At 32.8% G+C, this 22,056-nt stretch overlaps 1 protein-coding gene across 4 annotated transcripts in view; it reads left to right on the top strand.

Annotated features, from left to right (window-relative positions):
• Positions 1-22,048, top strand: part of LOC138309119 (protein starmaker-like) — a 32,715-nt gene extending 10,667 nt beyond the window's left edge. Inside the window, exons 2-10 of one of the 4 annotated variants that reach the window (XM_069250263.1) lie at positions 6,666-6,786; positions 8,438-10,201; positions 12,309-12,356; positions 14,442-14,535; positions 15,183-15,261; positions 16,318-16,368; positions 18,709-18,851; positions 19,194-19,325; positions 19,648-22,048. In XM_069250263.1, the coding sequence (XP_069106364.1) occupies positions 6,666-6,786; positions 8,438-10,201; positions 12,309-12,356; positions 14,442-14,535; positions 15,183-15,261; positions 16,318-16,368; positions 18,709-18,851; positions 19,194-19,325; positions 19,648-19,951 (2,736 nt within the window). In that variant the 3' untranslated portion in view covers positions 19,952-22,048. The remainder of the gene's footprint in view (positions 1-6,665; positions 6,787-8,437; positions 10,202-12,308; positions 12,357-14,441; positions 14,536-15,182; positions 15,262-16,317; positions 16,369-18,708; positions 18,852-19,193; positions 19,326-19,647) is intronic. The other 3 variants (XM_069250267.1, XM_069250264.1, XM_069250266.1) reach the window with 3 other exon arrangements.
• The last annotated feature ends 8 nt before the right edge of the window (positions 22,049-22,056 follow it).

The raw sequence follows: 22,056 nt of genomic DNA, 5'->3' as shown, positions 1-22,056 counted from the left end.
TTCTGTAAAGAACTAACGGTTGTGTTAGGTTTCGTTATTTGAAATATGCCCAGAACACTTTTTTGTGCCATTTCCAGTCATCAAATATCATAATTATCAATAAATAATATAACGAAATACACGGATTGATTACTTGTAATTTAGCCTGGGGTCATAGGTTTAATTGTTAATGGTTAATATATAAACTGCAATTAAAACACCTGCGAAAGGAGACGACCCGACCATTTTATAACTTAATACCTACAGTGAAAATATTTAGGTATATATAGAGATTTCTAAACCGATACTTAAATACATATAAACTGCGTTTGAGTAGTAAAAACCTATACACATATGTGAGGTTGTAACTGCGAACATATATGAAAAAGGTCTTTACTTGCTTACGCTTAGCAGATTATCGACAACCGTATATTTAAATCCCTGTAGCACTATTAAAGGTTAGGAATATTCTCGGCCTTTGGGACACTAAACTTTTAACGCCCTAACGAGAGTGACCCTATGGGTTTGTTGTGTGTATATTCATTTGTTCTAATTGGATAGGTTTGAACAATCCTGCGTGCCAACACATCGATACAGGCCACCGGCCTACACAAACGTTCACGGCGAATTTTCCAACCTACCTTTAGCCATTTACCATTAAGTTGGTCTTTTCGCGTTGGTAAATCTGCGGGATCAATGAAATCTGTGTTTGATGGTTTAAACTAGGGTTGTGATGTATATCATCCTTATTGTACCAATGATGACTAAACTTGGAAAAAAACTTCTTACTCTACATACGAATACAAGAATATGAGATTTGTCATTATTAATAAATGCTCATGACCTTATCACTTTAGTGTAAAAGAAATATTAAATTATTAACTTTGATCAAGGTTAATACGAGAAAATGTATATTAGTTGTATGATTGTGTGATTAGCTTAAACGTCCAATTAACAGAGCTAACGTCCTAAAAGGACGGTTCCCCTGTATGCAACATGTTGCCTGGTTTTTTTTGTGTTTCTGGAGGCTCCTTGCGCTAGTTGTGCTTATTTTGTAATGTTAATTACCTTTACTAATTATTTGAACATATTCCGATCGATCATTTTCATTGTCATTAAAAAGTTGAGATTTATATCTGATGCATGAGAACAACAAGAACAAATTGCCGTTTAAAATTAATAACGAACTATAATAGGTTTTTCTTTTCATCATGGTTATTTGTTCATTTCAAAAATGTCGTTTTGTTATCAGTGTGTCGAAATTCTCGCCAATTTTTACCTCCATATTGATTATCACAACTGTTAACACTAATATACCATACAGATACAACAATATACCACTTATATTTTGTACGTGATTGCCTTTTGTAGCTATTGGAAACTTATCCCAAACACACAGTACCGTATGCCAACAATGCGGAAGCGTAGCAACTGGTACAAAACATTAAAACAATCCGTGTATTGACTTCTCCATTTTGTTCTGAATTGTCTCGTTAACTATGAAACACGTATTTCATTTTTTACTTATATGCAACGAATGGATTTGAGGTTTAATTTAAATGGGAAAATCAATTGTTGTGTAAATATAAGAATCAATTGATGTGTAAATGCATACGTTACTAGACACGTTGATACACAACTTTATCAACATGTAGATTGAGTCTAATGTATTCAATTATTTAAATGCTATTGTGTTATCATATTTTTTCTAAGTTTTCAATTACATTTTTTAAGAACTGGTTTACTTGTGTTTCAGTTTACCTGGTCTCTTTATATAGAGATATTACATTTACACTTGTTTACAATGTTAAAATGGTTTTAAAGATTTTAAGAATTATTACACTTTCTGTAATGATAGTATTATATTGATAGTGGTGATGATGATGATGGTGGTGGTGATGATGATGATGATAATGATGATGATGATGGCGATAATGATGTTGGTGATGATGATGATGATGATGATGATGATGATGGTGATGATGATGATGATGATGATGATGATGATGATGATGATGATGATGATGCTGGTGATGATAATGATGATGATGATGATGATGATGATGATGATGATGATGGAAATGATGATGATGATGATGATGATGGAAATGAATGGTTTTGGTTGTTGGTGATACTTAATGTTAATGCATATGTTAATTATTATTACAATGCTTCTACTGTTCAAAAACAAATTAAGAGTATTATCATCATTGGTATAAATCGTTGATATACATGGTATGATAATCCGTCCTCGTAATCGTTACTGTATGTCATGTGCTTGGTTTATTTAGCGATATTCCATGTTTAGCATACTTTTTTCTCTGTAAAACTAATTTTGAAAATGTTGTTAAGTAACTATATAGTCTTCCACTTAATGAAGAGCTCATCTCTTAAAAAAGTACTTGATGCCGTGGTAATAAACCATTGAATGTAAACAACTACATAACTACCGCCCGCTTATCTCGATTCATTATTTATACATCAGACGAAGTTGACTTATGAATATTGAATCAGACGAAGTTGACTTATGCATATTGAATGCATGTTTTACTAGTTATCGTTTTATCACATGATCATGGTCTGATTCCAGATAAGTCAATATATCTAGATCGCAACATATCCAGGTCAACACATTAAAAAAGAAAACAGGGAAAAAAACTTACAAACAATAAGTTTTTTGAGGGGTGTTCCAAAATAATGCCATCTAGACTTTACTTCGTGCAAATCGTACCCTATGTCAACTGTCAGGACAAGAGATATAAGTCAAGAAATGCCCTTATGACTGCTGTTTATCAGTTTCTTATGACTGTGCCCATTAAAGACTATGAACAATGCTTTCAAAATTTTATTGGCAGTTTGAAAGGTGTATTCAGACAGCTGGTGAATATTTTGAAGGACAGGGAAACATAAAATGATTAAAACTTTCACAGTTTTGGAGAAATAAGGCAAGTGACATTACGTTTGGAACATCCCCTCGTATACCAGTATTTTATAACCATAAATATATGTTATCCTACGTCTGTGGAAAAATATATAGTTGACAAACGCATAAGTGCTACTGCAATTATTAAATGTTTGTTAATTGCTTACAGACACATTTCCGCCGTGTTTTATCAACATGCAAATAGAAGTGGATAGTAAAGTATAATTTAGAGTCGGAAAACACGTATTTTGTACACTCGAATTCATAGACAAACTCTTAGCGTTTAAGATGCCAATTTATCGAGGGTCGGTTGAAAGAGGGAACTTTAATTTTGAAAAGAAGAAATCTGATATTTTTAGCATAAAGATTAGTCCGAGAAACGCTGGTCCTGACACCAGACCTAGACAGTATGCCAAATATATATATGGTAACATCTATCTGTCATAATGTCGACGTCTAGTGTCAGACCCACAATATCAAGGGTTATATATGTTTTTGAAAAGAGAAATCTGATATTTTGATCACAAAGAAGTACTTTTCTCTATTACTCATCATAAATATATTCATAGAAACGATGTAAGTTGGTGAGTGGTGACAGAAAATTGGTGCAGTATCAAACACGTAAACTGCACACTGCATAGCAACATTGTTTACTTCATTGTTCAACACGTCAAAGCAATGATACAAGGTCACCCCTGTAAAATCGGTATATGATCATGATATGAACATTTACTAATGACACGTAACGCCAAACAAAGCCAAAAAGGAAATATTAAAAAATCAATACCGAGGAAGCTTAGAGTTTGTAAAACAAATGAGCTTACATAGCATTAACGAGCTCATTACAACTGTTGTGTGTGGTATCGATTATATCTACAGGCCAGAGTGTTCAGGTGAATGTGGGCAAATGTTATAACGACGGGAAGATGATCAATGCTGGGGATTTGGAAATATGAAATAGGTATTGGTGGAAACTACAAAACCATGAACGACATACGAATTCGTTTGGGTAAATGAAAAGATGATGGCGTCTTTGAATGAATGATTGAATGAATGAATGAATGAATGAATGAATGAATGAATGAATGATTAAGTGAATGAAATGAATATGGATGAGACGGTGGATAGATGGATGGATAACGGACGGAAGGACGTATGGGTGATGTATGGATGGATGGATGATGGGCAGACGGACGGACTGACGGTTGGATGATGGTGTATGAATGTATCGATGATGGAGAGATGGATGAATTATTGACGGACGGACGAATGGATGGATGGGTGAACGGACGGATTGATGAATTGATAAAATGAATGAATGAATGGATGATTATATTGATTCTTGAAAATGGACGGGCGGACAACAAACGAATGTATTTTTAGCACAGGGTAGTTGATACCGTAGAACATCATATATATTCCACATTTAATGAATAAATAATATTCAATACATTCATATTCCTAAAATATTCTTTGAAAGTCCAACAAGTACGTTTTATATAAATTCAAATTATACATTAATCGATAGAACAAAAAACCCATAAATTTTAACTTATATAAACATAGCATAGCTATAGAAATTTACATGCTGCCTATTGACGCCAATATGTCTGATTATAGTGGTAAATGATAAATAATTTAGAATAATTACATAAAAATATACACGTCGATAGATTTATTGAGTGCGTCTGAATATAAATCGACATTAAGAGGTTATCAATGCTCCATAACCATGTAACGGTTAATATAAACTGTGGATAAAAGGTAATAACCCAGTCACACGTCAGTAATTCAAGAGAAAGCGCAAGTCGATTGCCACCGAGAGGACTTTATGTCAATACGTCTTCTGTCCCATTCGATATGTAGTTCTACAAAATACTAGTTTACTCTCAATAGATATTTCCCTTGTTGATGATTTCTATATAATAGTCACTGCTGTTTTCTTAAGTGGACGGATGGAGTCATTTGTTTCGATAATTAGATCCGCACTAAACAGTCATTGCATATGGAATTCCACAAAATCATATACACAAGAGTATACTCTCAAGGATATTGTCCTTTGTTAAGGATTTTCATGTAGTATATTGTAAGTCATTGCTATATTCTAAAGTTGACAGATGCATTAATTTTTTTTCGAGAATTAGAGACGCGATGAGCATTCAGTACGTACGGAATTCTACAAAATCAAATACACAAGACTCTAGTAGACTCCCAATAGATGTGATATGGTTTACTAGAATATATATGTACCCATTTGAAATACCCAGTAGAATATTAGCTTTTGGTACTTGAAATATATGTATTAAGGACAAATAGGTCAAATCTACTATAAAGTAAACCTCTATAGAAAGGATACTTGTCTATAAAGGATAACTCTTTCTAAAGAACACATGTGTATAGAGGAAACCTATATGAAGGATACTTCTTTATAAAGGATATTTGTCTATAAAGACACCTCTATGTTAAGGACGATTGTCTATGAAGGGCAGACATACCAGCTCTATGTGATGAAATTTACTCTATAATTGACATCTGTATACAGGACACCTGTCTATAAAGGACATTTGATAATACCCTTTTGGTGACTTTTATAGATATGTTTTATAACATAGGATACCGTCCCGTCTCATTAGGAAATACGCTTTTTTTAATATGGGCTGATAATTAACAAAATAATAAAAAAAATGTGAATTAGAATCAGAAACACCTTTTTTCATCAATACATGCATGTTATCTAGGTTATAATCGGAATAACCTTTGCCAGTATACTGTTTTTCGGGAACACACTTCCCTTTATGCCAGTAACTTTAATCAAACGAGCCCTAAATTCTTCTCAAAGTTGATAATTTTTGCTTTTGATAAATCAATTTTCTTGACCACATTCAAAGCTATTGTTGTAGAGGTACTGTAAATGAATATATAGTTAAACATGGTGTTGTTTAAATTGTAAATTCGGGGTACTGTAGATATTATCCCGAAAGAAAATTTGGAAACCTTTAGAATTTTCACAACAATTATTTCTCTTTAGATTTATTTTTACAAAGTTTAAATATTTGACCAGCATTGTCCCTAGCTTACTGACGAAGAATATCTACTGTGTATAATTGACATAATTTGTGAGTCTACAGAAAATTATATAGGTTATTCATTTGTTATCAAAAGCGTATCCTTTTTCAATGCGTCATGCTATGGACACTGATTCGTTAAACACATATGTATACGTGAAATGGTTTGGTATAATAGACCGTTGTTAGATACCAGCTACCATTTTCGATTTAGACCTACGCTAGGACTGTGAACAAGGACAAGGAGTGTGCCCTAGATCTGAGAGAGAATGCAATTTTGCTGGATTATTTTTTTACGTTTGACCTTAAAATTTGGATATCTGTACGAAGAAGACACTTGTAAATAAAACATCGACTGGAAACTTGTCACAAAAAGCATTCTTCAAAGATTTACGAAAGGCAAAACGAAGACTAAATATCAAACTTGATTCCATAGAACATTTCTGATACTTCTGGAAGTGCTAGTGAATATTCATTTAGCAAATTCTATAACTTTGTTTATTGATTTATTTTATAATATTTCTTTTTTGTTGTTGTTTTTTTTTTTTGGGGGGGGAAGGACGTCACCTATGGAAATATAAGTGATTGTTTATCTCGTAAAATTAATTCATTGCTTTTATATTACCTTACCTATATACATTTTGGTATATAGATCCTATAGATATTTATTTAATTGTTTATCTATTTGTTTGTTTTAGGGAGACGAGGACGCCCAGTCAACACACAGTAAAACAAAACAACAGGAGGAAGTAAAATCACCACGAGAAGAAAAACAAAAGCCCGCCGACACAGAACCAGACCAGGATGACGAAGATGCAGGTATGACGTCATCAACATTTGAAAAAAATGCATGCATATATACCAAATTTAAATTTAACCAAACATTCCATTAGGGATATACATATGCAGATATCGTTTCACTGCATGAAATTATATTATTTACGATGAATTCCGATTGCGACATATTAAGGATTTCTTGACTATCATCTTGTGTTGGAAATTTTTTTCGGTCACGATCGTTATGATTATGATTCGTAAATTCATACAAAACATATGTTTCACTTTGCATTAAATTTTACAAAGGAATCAGTATTTCTTAAACATACTATGGAATAATTTCTTTTACGTATACTTTTAATTTAGTTTAGAAGTTAAATATTTTATATATGTGTGCCGTAGTATGTAGAAAACTATATATTCATTTTTCAATAAAAACTATCATTTATGTTTTTTTACATAGCACTTAGAAGATACATACAAAACTTTTTACGTTATCATCTTCGTGATTTTAACAACATTTTCAAAACTGTTTCGCTTGAAATATACAAGAAATCGCTTACGGCTTAATATATGCTTAAACTCTATTTATGCAATAATTCAACACCACAAAATTACACTTCTCATATATATTATTTTCACATGCACCTTTTTACATATTTTATTGGGCACAAAACATTTAACTTAAAGCACTGTTTATCCGTATTTACCTATCAATAAAAATAAATATTTGATTTGACATTTGAGAGTTGGTACATTTCTTACTAAGATTATTTAATCGAATAACGAAAGGCGAATTTAGCGAAATTAAAACCTCGCTAGTATTAGTTGCTATACAGTACACACGATAATGAGTTACATATTTGTATTTATATGGGTAATTACCTATGAACTGATTATTAATGTAGTATTTTTTTTAAATCTCACAACACCTATACTTTATGTAAGTATTAAGACACATTGTTGCATTAAACTACAAAGATTAATGAGTGTTTCATCAACAATTCGCACTTTCCTCATTACAATTCATATAATATGTGTATTCAGCATTCATGCAACAGAAAAGGTTGGCGCATTGTATATATTATTGAGTTTTAAACGGTCTTTCAGGAATATTTTGAATTTAAAATATACAAAAACCACAATTGAAATTGAATCATCACTTACTAATTATATAATTTGGTAATGAACATCCTTATACACTGTACAATGGGTAATATTTACTCCTAATTACGGAACATTCAAAGTATATAATTTTTCATTATGTGCGGAGTAAACATTTTCAAATATCTTATTTTAAACATCATTTATTCATATATCGATATATGTACGTACAAAAAATTGAATGCGTGGGATTAAAAAGCAAGCTCAAACCTTTATTTTTGAATATTTCCTCAATGCGTGGTCGTGAAATGTGTTTTTATGAAATATCATATGCTTGAAACAAACATGTGAGTGATACTAAATGGTCAGTGTACGGTACTTGGTGATGGAGTCATCAATTAGTAACACTCCTAATAAGGATTTGAAGCGCACGTGATCTTAGGGGCGGCGCCATATTACGCATAACACCTAATATGGAGACATTGGTTTAATTCTATACACTAATATTGTATACGTTTTCGTTTTTGATTATAAATAGATATGAGAAAGAATGGAACAAACATGTTATCAGATCTTGATCTTTCTTTAGGACAATTCAATACAGATCACCTACTTCAGGCAGTAAGCAAAAAACTACAGCTACATGGATCAAATGAACGCATTGAAGAAGAACCAGATGAGACTGAAATAACAAATCAATCAAGCATAGAGACAAAAACAGCAGATGCATCGGAGTTAAAATCCGATAATTCAGCAAAGGAAAGCACCGAAGAAGAAACAAAATTGACAAATGATTCAGTGAAAAAAGACTCTGACGAAAAAACTAAAGATTTTTATGCTGAATCTAAAGAAGCTGATGAAATACAACCCAAAGAGGGTTTGGAAGAGGATAGGGTAATTGACACTAAACCAGTGCAATCTGTTGAAACTGCAGAAATGACTATGCCGTCTGAGAGTGTTGAAATTGCAAATTTTAAAACCACAAACGAAGCTGCATCCGATATAAACAAAGAGAGTGAAAACATTAAAACTGAGGAGCGAAACAATACATCACATGATCGAGAGGCTGGATCTAATAAACCACCACACGAGAAAAGTAGCACAGAAGTGGAGAATTCTGATAAAGATGACAATTTAGAAAAAGCAAACATAAACTCGACTAATGTGAGTGAAACAGAGAATGAAAGTGTAAAGAAGGATTCTAATAACGACACTCCCATTGTTCAAACTAAAGAGCAATCTGATACTTCCGGTCAACAAGAAGAATCAGGAACTTCCATAAATGATAGAGAAAATAATCAAGAATCTGTTATTAAAACCGAATCTGATTCTGAACATAATCTTGAATCTTCGACGACAAACGAGAATAGAAACAGATCCCATTCATCAGATAATCAGAACACTGTTATAGATCAGCAAAAATCACACGCCATGATGGAGCAACAGGAAGATACTAACAATAAAGATAATCGCGATGTTTCCGAAACATCCCATGACTATTTTATAGAGGAAACATCTAAAGAAAATGAGAAATATTATTCAGAACCGGCAACTTCTGATGAACGAACGACTGAAAAAGAAATTATCCAAATACCTTCGCAGGAAAAACAAGACGATGACAATGTTTCATCAGAAGAACTGAAAGGCCAAACGGATCATTCGGACAGAGATGATGAAAAAGAGGAAATAGCCGTAGAACGACAAACAACTGAGACTAAACAGGAGAAACACGACGATGAAGAGGATAATAAACCGGACCAGACGTACGAAGAAACAAACGAGACGACAGTTTCAAATACAGATGAACGGCAGACGAACGATAAAGAAGCTGAAAGACAACACCAGGTTAGACAAGAACCTGAGGAAAGGGACTCGGGGGTAGATGATAGCGAAACTGAAGAACACAAGGAAATACCTGACGAAACGTACCGAGAAACTAAAGACGACGAAAAGAAATCGCGCGGATCTGCAAGTTCCATGTCTTCTAGATCGAGCAACAAAAGAACTGGCGATCAGAAAGAAAAACCAAAACCTGATAATCAAACTCAGATACAGCAATCTAGAAAGAGTGTAAGGATGGATGATAATGTTAAGACAAGAAAAGCTCCTCCTAACGCAACGAAAACCAAAGGTAACACCAATTCCTCGTCTGTGTCCAGTTCTTCATCTACTCCACGTAAGCATACGACGTCCGACACATCCTCGCCAGCACGTAAGCATGCATCTCGAACTACTTCACGTAGTGCACCCTTTAGAAGACCCGAACATAAACCAGAAACTACTGTCAAGTCTACTTCCTTTGTCTCTCTCAGACGTCCAAAGACCTCTCAATCCGGCAGCATGATAAGCAGAGGTGATTATTCTGCCTGAATTCTTTATATACCGCATGGATTCCCAAAACACGATTCCGAAATGCCTTCCGACATTCTTTGTTCCGATAGATTTTCTCGCTGCAAACACCACTTCCTGTCTTTTTATGCGCACGCATTCAGTCTGAAATGGTCCTCTGTAACTAAATACTTTTCGCATGAACTCTTTTTATAGGAATGTATGGCTTTTTGCTTTTCTTACACTCACAGTTGCTGACTAGATAGCTCTGTTTTTAGACTGCTTTCACTAACCCTCTCAACATGTCAACTGCTATTGTTGTTATCGTGCTTTTGACGGTTTGTTGCGGTCTCTTTTGAAGGCCAACTAAAATGGGTACATGTAATTAAACAAGGTTTATATTATTAACTAATGCGGTCATAATACGGGGAAGCATCTAAATTATCTTTTATAGGGCAACTAAAAAGAGTGCAAGTAAAACTACAAGGATATATATCATTAACTGATGATATAGCCTTAAGAAGGTGAAAACATATCACTTAAAACAATTTACATACAGCAACAGGCGTAACTTACAAATGTGAGGCTACACAGCATAGCTGGGAGTGTTTTTTGCGATTTTCACTGAAACAATATGTAAAAGACGTTATAGAATTTTGTCATGATATATATATATAGGAATTATTTTTAATGAATTAAATTTCGAGGCAAACAAGTAGATCTGGTGATCGTAAAAGTATCCCTTTCAATCTTGCCACACGATACTCTCGTGAAAACAGGGATATTCTATTCAAGGGCCACAAAATGTTGTAAAAGCTGAGGCTTGCCGACGGTCTTACAACATTTTGTGATACCGTAGGAATAATTTATCCCTATCCGTCATATCTACGTAGGAAGTATTTTTCCCTCATACCTAGACGTTTTATGGCAATTTCACTACTTTCATTTTCCGCCATTTTAGGATAAATTGGGGAAAAAACGCGACTGTAAGTCAAATCTCCATACATGAAAAATGTTTGATATTTCCAAAGTAAATCTCATTGTTTGCATCTTTTAAAGTAAACACTGCCTTGTTTCTGAAAAAAATGTACTTAGAAAATAGTAATTTTGTTGACGCTGTGGTGTTACAATGCTTTTTTGCATGAGTAGCCATGCAATTACAGCCCCAGGCGACATGAGTGTATTGCCCTAGACCAGGCAGTATTCATTCATTTGATTTAATTTAAGTAATATTTTCATTACGCGGGTCGTCTTATGTTTCCCGCCGTCGTCCTAAATACAGCGCAGTAGTTGACTATAACTGCGCCAGCCGCAGAACAGCGAAATGAATCAACAGTTATCATATATTACACAGGAATCATTACATTATTTGGTGTTATGACCTCAACTTAGGTCATCGATATGTATTTTCTTATGGTATTAATGTTTTTTAAGAAACCTTTAAATCTTACTCCGGAAAGGTAGAGGACCTTCACAAATGATGTAAACAAAATAAGAGGTTCAGCTAAATGAGGATAAGGATTAAATCACTTGTATATTCTCACTATATAGCATGCGTAGTAATTTAGAATTAATACCGTATTAATATCACTATATAACACATATTTAGTGATATACATATCATATATGAAATAACATATTGTCATATTTACATATTTACGTGTGCGAGAGAAATTTGAATGAACAAATGTAAAAACATGCTTGCTTTGAGAATGGAATCACCTGCATGTATTTTCAATTTCGCTACAAAAGAATGTATTTGTTAAAGAGAATGTTGCTATTGTCAGAATGATACATTTACATTATTTCAATATAGTTATCGATTATAAATGTTGTCAAGACTTAGCGATCCTTAGATATAGTATAATATATAGCCATCAAAAAGTAATTTTTGTATTTGATATTCTTGGCAAAGAAAGTTAATTATTGAATTATAGGAGAGCTATCACGCAACAAATACCGTTATTATTGTCTTTCATCATCGAATTGCAATATATTTTTATTTGTTTTACTGTTGTTGCTTTCCATTGTGCTTAATTTTATTTGATGTCGCCCAGTTTTAACAGTAATGTATATTTTGAACTAAACCATTTTTCTGGTGCCTCATTCGTTTGTTTTCTTAAACAAACTAGGACAAAAACGAGACAATAAGAAGAACAAACCCGCCAAAAAAGGCGAAGGTAGGTAATGCATGCGCATGTGCATATACTACCCTCCACGGTATCCGTTTTGTAGTAACACTTTATATTATCAAAGGGAGATAATTTATAATCATTTGTTATAATTTGTTATAGGTTATATTATTAGTTCATGTTAAAATCACACGATAATATACCAAAACAGGCAAAGGTAGATAATGCATGCGCATCTGCATATACTTCTACCCACGATATGCGTCTTGTAGTAACACTTTAGTTTACAAAGGGGAGATAACTTGTTATAACTTATTATAGGTCATATGTAATAATTAATGTTGAAGTCATGCGATAATACGATTTATTTATTTGATTATAATGTTGTAGTATGGTGTTGCATATCTTTCATGACTGAAAGTTTCTATACAAATATAATAACTCACTATCAATTATTGGATATCATAAGAATACTGTGAAAGGACTCAAAATGAATAGTAGAATCGATTTGAACTTGTTAGCGGAATGATCGATTCGCGCACTTCCAGTAGAGTTACAATATGTAAATAATGTAATTGTGAAAAAAAACAACCTTAGATGTCATGGTATTGACTGTATTCGATAAATTGTGTTTTGTCATATCGTAATGGTTTATATCCTCCTGTTAACCCGAAAGTATTAGATTAACAAACTTATGTGAGCTTATATGACCAAGTGACCAAGGATAACAATTTTACAACTTCCGAATTTATTTTTCACAATTTCATAGATTGTTTTCAGGAAAACACTATGTTATTTGTACAATAGCTTTGACACCAAGGTGCCTCTCGTTAGTTCCACTAAAGATATGAAATGCACATTTACTTTTTTTTAAATATACACGGAAAATCATAATATGTTTCTGTAATGTATTGTCCTGTATATCTATTATCTTGTATGTATATGTGTTAGTTAGCTTTTTGTAGAAAAATGGATTATCTTTATATTTATTCTATTATCAGTATACATTGTATTACTAATACCACACAATATATATCATTATAGTTATATGTCATGGTTTTATGTTTTCGCTGCTAACGTTACATTGTGAATTTTATAATCATTTTATATTTCATTTTGTGGTTTCATTATCATTTCATATTTTGTCTGTTTCATTTACTTTTAAACTCGAAAGATAACAATATTCATATTATAGATATAAGACACCAAAACACACACATATATACATTGCATAAAGTTCACAGATGAGCACCAGAACTAGCAAATTGATAAATCACCTCAATTGCGGGCAGAAAAAAAAAACATTTTTGTAATTTTTTTTTAAATTCTTAGTGAAATTAATCCAGATTTTTATTACATATGTAACATTTGGAATTAACATTTCAACTTATATTTGACATTAGATTTTAGATATTAATTATACATGTGTATATAAATCACATAATCGATATTCATACAAGTCATAAATATATTTCATCATATGCCTGTTTTTCCAGTTTTTATATCTTAATCCAAATCCCATCCTAGATTTAGATAAGCTTGGTGATAAGTTAATAGTCTAATGCTTGCCAAATACCTATTTACATAACGTCAATTACATACCTATGTCAATAACATGTCAATGACATGTCAATTACTATCCGGACTACAGAGAATGTCGGAAGGTTGGTGCCATCAATGATCAATTTTTAGACAGTTTAGAACTTTGGATTCGATATATATCTGTACTTGAGGAAAAAATCAATACTGCAATATGTTCAATGTTAATCAATTACGTTGTATTCAACAACAAAATCATAGATGGCAAAATTTAAAGCTAATAAATGATACGTATAATAAATTCATCTCAACAACAAAGATAGCAGACTCATTCTGAAGATGAAAAGTTTTGAATTTTCGATATTTTCTCCTTTTTGCTTATAAAATATAAACTGAATCAAATAAGGATAGGTCATCATGTACCGAAAACATATTCTTCACTTGTTTACTCGTGATGTTATTACGAAAAATACTTTTCAATCCCTCATTGTTTAATATAACCTGTGTTAAAAGCGTTAACATTTAACCTTTTATGTGGTTTCAAAGAAAGCGAAATTAAATTCCTATGAAATGAACATCTTTATTTCTCCACAGATGGCAACAAGAAGCGAGATTATTTCCAAGAGGAACTCAGACGTTTACGGGTACGACTCGGAAAGGAAGCAGAGAACATTAAGAAACCTCAATTGTAAGTTTCGTTATCACAAAAGGAGGTGATTGTTATGAAATAATAGCGGTTCAGTGAGATAGCACTATAAAAGGGTATGAATGTCTCTATCGCAAGGAGACACATCACTAATATATCAGAGCCACCCAAAACATAGATATGCACACACACAACACATCATATACATACACAGGATGTCATCCTTAAAAGACAAAGATATTGGCTGTTTTAAAATACGCATAGTCAACCGACAAAACATTTACACATACAAATCATATACAGGGGAGGCTCTCCTTAGCTGTATTAAGCTGTTGATAGGACGTTAAGGCCAATTAACCAAACAATCAACTAGCTGATTTTTAGACTGATTAGAACTCTCGAAATCTTGTCTTAAAATCTCCAGTTTTTAGTACAGTAGATTTGAATATATATAAATCGTGAAATTGAGTCCCAGTGAAGAAATTTATAGCCATATTAATTCGAAATTACGTCCCCGCACAAATCAGTTGGTAAAAGGAAGACATAGTTGTTTTCATTACATTAGCGAATGTGTTTGAAAGTACATAGATTATAAGATTAAACATATCGACCTTTCGGTATATTAAGAATCACTTGGTTTGATTGATACATGTAAATATCACCGTTGAAGAAGAGTTTTTTTTTTTTAGCAAAGAACACGTGCCGTTCGTCTGGACGAGCCTGGAGCCGTACTACAATACATACGTACCTAACTACCTGATCAACCTGGTAAGTAGATAATGCATTGTTCTCCTGTAGTGGTATTATTCTATTAAACTATTCTGCTTTTGCATATTACAGTTATCTGCCCTTGCGGGTAGGTATTGATTCTGACATCATGTGTTTTCGAGCGTAACGTCACACTTTTCAAAGAGTTTCGATCACAAAATAATGACGTCACAATGAATATACCTACCCGCAAGGGAGCTAATTCTGAAATATGAAACGACGAAATCAGCCGGGATAATATCTGGTTATATAGATAACCGTTGAAAGTCTACCTAAACACTATACTGGTTTAACCAAATAGATTGTAATCTTATTATTAAAGCAATATTTCTCATTAAAAATATTTGAATTTAAAATCTTTTTACAATGGGAATTCGGATAAATGCCTTAATCTGTTCCTCTCACTCTTATGACATATATGTAGTATTTAACCTGACTAAAATATATAGTTGATGTTTTTTATTTATTCCTTATGAATTTATTATGACAATACTTAAAATCACAATAATCAGCTTTATGTAAGTTTCATGCTTAATGTATCTACATCTCTATTCCTCTGCTACTACTTTGTACGGTCCGAGCTACGTGACAGGACTATACATATACTGCATATGCATTGTATTATCTAATACCATATGTTATTCAAAACTTTTTTTAGCTTGCTCGCTATGTTATTATTATTGAATTATCAGTTAATCTATATTTCATCAAAAAGGGAGAAAAATGTTATGTAAAACATACTTTCAATGAAATGTTCACGAAAGGCATTAATGCATTTCAGAATTTAGAATGTTGTATTTTGAATTTTTCCTTGCACTGACATTGTTTTTGGGGTTCTGGTGTCAAACAATGCTTTAATCATAAAACATTATTGGAAACAATTTGACATTACGTTGTAATTGCTTATGCTTTTTATGGGCGCTTATATTCGGGGTTTGAGGTACGCTGCTGACGTAAATTGGAGCCAGGGTACGCGGCATGTTGTTGATGTAAACATACCTTGACGTTGGGATTCCGGTATACGGTGTTTTGTTATTTCCATACTTATCTTTGTAGCCTGATGAAGAACTCCAGCCCCAGAGGCCTGTCAGTCGTGGCCGTCCTCCTGTAAGCTGGGTTTCCTGCTCTTTGTCTTCCCTTTTCCGTTAGAAATGCTTGCTGAGGTTTTTGTTTTTACTTTGCCGGTCTTGCAAGGCTCTTGCGCCCTTAGCAGTGATAAAACAATATAGGTGCCTACTGTATAACATGACGTATTTGTGTTCTTTTCCTCGTGGGTTGGAGGTTTGGATATTTCGAACCCTTTCGTTTTATAAAATATTTGTGGTAAGACGATGTAACAACGATAAAAATAATGCAACCATGAAAACAAAGATTTTTTTAACACAACGAAAATTTCATGTTATACAGTAACAGGGGACCGGCAAAGTAAAGTTGCTCCTGTTGTGGTTTTGTTTGCAGTTGGTTGTTGAACGTAAAGCTTTTATCAATGAACTCCAGCCCCGTTAAATGATCCGATTACTTTTGAAATAAGCAAGATTTTACGCATTCAAAATAACAAATTGACGGGTCACTAGATACCCTGTACTTTCAGAATGTAGAATTTTATGTAACATCGCTAAACCATTTGTTTACATCAAATTTCTAGGCTTAAAATTCAAGTTAAAAGTTTATAACTGTTATTGATTTTAAATATGCAAATTTTGACAAATTGTCGCTATTCAGAATTTTAGGACTTTGGACATTCCTAAGATAAACATACTTTTGCTGTTGATTTATCATCAATGAGAGAAAGTTAATTGGTTCAGCTTCGTTATTATATCCCATGTGGTTTTTTATTAATTGTTGACGTACATTTATATGTGTTCACTAATATTACATTTCCTTCCAGCACATTTCCTGGCAATGGGTTACCTTTATGGGGACCGAAGTTATCTCCCTTCCTCACTCTTTCTTAAAACACTTTTAGGGACCGAGTTACCTCCCTTATTCACCTCTTTTAAAACACCAATAATCTAACACGATTTTTTTATCCATGTGTTAGATTTCTTAAAGATACACGAGTATTTTCTATTTACACCAACAATGATTTCACCTTCCATTTGTAAAGCCATGATAATTCGTTTTCCAAATGGAGCTGCAGAAAATCACGTATAATACACCATCACTAATCAAAGTTCTCTTTTACCCGATTTCATTTTAGCTTTATTTGTATCCAAGTAGAAGGTCATATTCCATTGTCCTGATCAAATCTACAAGACGTTCAGGGCTTCTTTGATGTCAATTTATCTATAGTAATAGGGCCTATCCATTATATGAGTAACTCAAGAGTTAAATCTCCATTTTCATTAGCACGTAAAGAATCCAATAATTCTGTGAGATCATTGATGTGAAGTGTTCCAAATTTGCATATTACAGAGTTATCTGCTCTTGCGTGTACATATTGATTATGACGTCATGTGTTTATGGGCCTAACGTTAACGTCATACTTTTACAGAGAAAACGACGTCACAAAATTATGACATCAGATTACCTATCCGAAAGGGAGGGAACTCCGAAATATGTAAAAACGGCATAGTGTTTGGAATTTTCACATTTGTCTCTATAATGTTTTTCGTTCCCTAGATTAAGATGTATGTGTGAACCGGACAATTAAATTGCGGTGTTGTTTTGTTTCTAACATGTCGCTAGATTTAAACTAAAAACCATTTTGGGTTGTTTTCACATAAATTGTTCTTTCTGATGTAGTTTACTAACTATTTTACCTCTATTTTGTTCAGTATCTCCTTTTAAAAGGCGTATGGGTTTTACACGCTAGATGCCTTTTTTTTTTAAAAAAAAAATGGTCAGTAAATCAAATAAGAACGGTAGTTATTTGGGACCTAGATGTTCCCTTTATATATTTAGATAACCCTGTACTTACATTACGATGTTTCCCTTTAGCTAAATGGTATTACTCGCCATTCTTCCCCTTACTTAGCCACGATAATATCTCATTAAGTGTGGATATCATTTTATTGGGGAAAAAACCGTTTTATTTTGTTTACACATAAAACTATCTTACTTAATGCTCTACGATAAATCAATATTAGATATATCGTAAACTCGGTTATGATGACATTTTCGTGATTTCGAGAAATCAAATATTAAGAGACAGTTGAGTTATATAATATTATATTCTTGGAGACAAATCGAAAAAATAAAATTCGCTTAAATTTAATTTTCTAAATTGTCAAAATTGCAAAAAATTTGATTCCCAAAAATAAACGTCTATACGGTAAACAGACGCGAAAAACGAACGAAAATCTTTTTAGAAGTTTCCAGTATATCTTCAACATTTAAACACTCATTATCCACGTTTTCTAAAACATGAAAAACAGACGAATTGTAAGCCTTTGTCAGGGGGTGTCAGCTAGAAGTTATACACATGTATGATATTTTTGTTGGCAGCAAGGGGACGATTTCCACCAAGGCTACACCACCAGGAGTACGGCGATAGGACTATGTGACCCCTGGATTGACCTTCGTATGGACAAAAATGTACTACCAAAGTTAGAACAACCAAAAGGACAAGGCCGGGAAAAACCTAAATCGTAATAATTCTTTTAATTTTTAATATAATGATATAAACAGAATTTGAAAGATTAAAAGAAAATCTCACCAGGTCTAACCAGGTCTAAACAATCTGAATGCGCTAAAGAAAGAATGCATCGAGTTTTCCTGCTTATGTTGTTATTCAAAGGTTTCGTGCGTTAGGATCGCACATTTTACAAAGATGTAAATATATAATCGTATAATATTAAGACATCTATTTTCCATTCATGGTTGATTATCGCTTAAAATGTACGTTTCCAGTGAAAATCGGACACTGACGACAGTAAATAGTTAATGCAATCATTGCAGTATAATAATAAAGATATATCATCTTTTATCAGGCATAAGAAAAAGAAGGATGCCGCCCCTAAAGAAGGAAGTACAAGGCTCCCTAAGTTCCCAGTTGTTGATTTCAATTCTGGAAAGGAAAATGCTACCAAGAAGTTCCCTTACAATGAAGTGGCGAAATTCAGGTATATGCTTGTTCTTCTAATACGCCACTTCGGTTTTTGGATACACATACTTCTTTGTGATTGTATGCTTTGTGAAAACGCTAGAACAGTTTCATTTATTGTGATATTGATATCTTGATTACTTAATCAGAAACATTTCACACCAACGTTCATTGAAAACATTGAAGTAAACGATACATACGAAAGTATTTCAAACCATGATTTGGAACTTAAATCGCAAAAATAAAATCACTCGGAAAAATAGTTTGCAGTATCTTTATGCATTTTCTTCGAATCATATATAAGTATTGTTTCTGAGACAATATTATTTTTATATTGGCAGGACGGAATTGAAAGACAGATTCAGCTCAAACGCAAAGAAGAAGGTCAACAAGGATTATAAACGAACAAAGGACGACTTTTACCGGATGGATCTTCATAAATTAGACGAAATTCATCCACTCAATCGGCCGCACATGCGCAGAACATATTTTGCATACCTCCAAAACACTCCGGGATCTCGTAAGGCTATAAAAGATTGTGTGAAAACCTTGGAGAACGAGGAGGGTACAGAAACAGAAAACCAACAACAGGAAACTCCAGCTTTAGATGAAACACAACAACAGCAGGCTGTGGCAGCCAACTGATAATCTGACGTCATTAACATTTACACACACGTGACAACATTATTGCTGACGTTTATGGTTCATAATTGTTGTTAAAATTGAGACAGTGAACATCGTAACTGCGAACATTTCATGACGTCATAAAAGCGAATATAACATGGCGTCATTAATTTAAATTATATAACAATATGACATTAGTTTATGTATATTTGTGAATAAGTTTCTACGAGGATTTAATGACGCTCTAACAGCGAATACATCATGACGTCATTAATTTGAATTACAAAACAATATGACATGAGTTTATGGATAAGTTTCTATGAGCATTATATGACGTCATTACTACAAATATAATATGACGTCGTTGCTTTTAGTAACACCCATTATGAGTTTTATTTATGGATAAATTTCTAGACAATATGGTACGGAAAGTGATGTATAAGTGTTACCCATAGACAAGCGTTATCCCTTATCAATATTTATATTAACACACCTTTATGTGTGTTTCTCAATTCCCAAGCATTGTGCCGTCCATAATTTAAATTATAATACTTGTATAATGAAATGCCAAAAAATGTAATGTGCATGTATATTATAAATTTCTTGAAAAGGGAATGAATGCCTCCAATACTTTTTTTCTAATATGTGTGGCAAATCTAGGTGACTGTTAGTAAGATATCTTTGTAAAAGAATAATTAGTTGTAATTTTAGTGAATTTAATTTGATATTCTGTTAACTTTATTGATAGTTTTCTTAAGATATATCAATGGAATTTTAATCGTTTCATTTCATTATTTATTCCAGGTGTCACTTTCTATGTGCAATTGTAGTTATTTATAACAGATATTGACAATCACCCTCATGAAATGGAGATAGAAAATGGAAAACGATTGGACGACTGATGGAACGAAAATCTTGTTATGAAATAACATCTGCATGTTAACGAAATGAAACTCCGTGAAAAAGACTTAAATGATATCAACAAAAGCAACAAGTTACCAAAACATTCTTTTCAGATATGTATCCTATATTTTATGTTAGAAAATTCCGATATCGATTTTTACTTCATTACTTTTTGCACACGTATATATGATGTAACATGCATTACGTAATTACGTCACAATGATAACATGTAAAAGATGTAATGATTTTGCTTATATGACAAAAGATAGCACGTCTGTGAAAATCACAATTATGGCCCAGCCTAAAGCACAACTTGTATGCTTCACTGTAGTGTTTTTCCTAAATGTACAACGTGCTCTTGAACAAATTGATAAAATATTTTGTTCATATTTTAACATTATGATTTTTTGTTTTATTGTTATAATAATTGTATACTGTATGCAACTTTATTTTCGCGAGTTATATGTTAATTTCAACACATTTGCAAATTCATAAATTTGCGTCCAAGAGTTGTTAAATTACAATATAGTTTCGCTCTGTAGCTACGTTCCGTACAATAATTGGGATTTTTTGGGAAATTACGCAAAAATGCGTGTCTCGCGAAAATACAGTGGCTTACAGTATATTGAATACATAGCCTATACCCACTAGTAAATGTGCCTTACTGATGATGCCTCTAGTTATTACAGACTTACAAACTTTTTTATAAATGGACATTGGATAGCATTGTTGTTTATGTAAGTAAGATCAATATTTATTCACATAAAAACATATTTCAGAATTTATTTTTTGATCCGCGAAAATCTCGAAAGTAAGTCAAATGCAAAAGAAAGGTGGTTAGCCGTATAGATATATATAACCAGTGCTTTTATTCACATTGTGCTATTTAATTATGAATTTCTATTATAGTAAGACGTCCTTTGGTATTGTCCCTAGATAGTTTGTATGTATTTCTTTTTTTTAAGTTACTTAAGGAACAGAACAGTTAGAATATAGCATAATACCTAAATGGTGAAGACTATGAAGATTTTGTAAGAGTAAGAGAAGAAGTGTTTTGCTGTCGATATAAATGTATACTTCCTTTTGTTATTTAAGACTGCCCAAGCAAATGTGATAGCTGATGTTTGAGTATACAAACATTAACCCAAATATCATTATGATGACAAGTTTTTATTTTGTTGTAAGCGACGAAAATAAACTTCCCTATTCATTATATTTGAGAG

Source organism: Argopecten irradians, chromosome 15, assembly GCF_041381155.1.
Source record: "Argopecten irradians isolate NY chromosome 15, Ai_NY, whole genome shotgun sequence".
Taxonomy (NCBI): Eukaryota; Metazoa; Mollusca; class Bivalvia; order Pectinida; family Pectinidae; genus Argopecten; species Argopecten irradians.
This window is presented reverse-complemented; position numbering and strand designations above follow the sequence as displayed.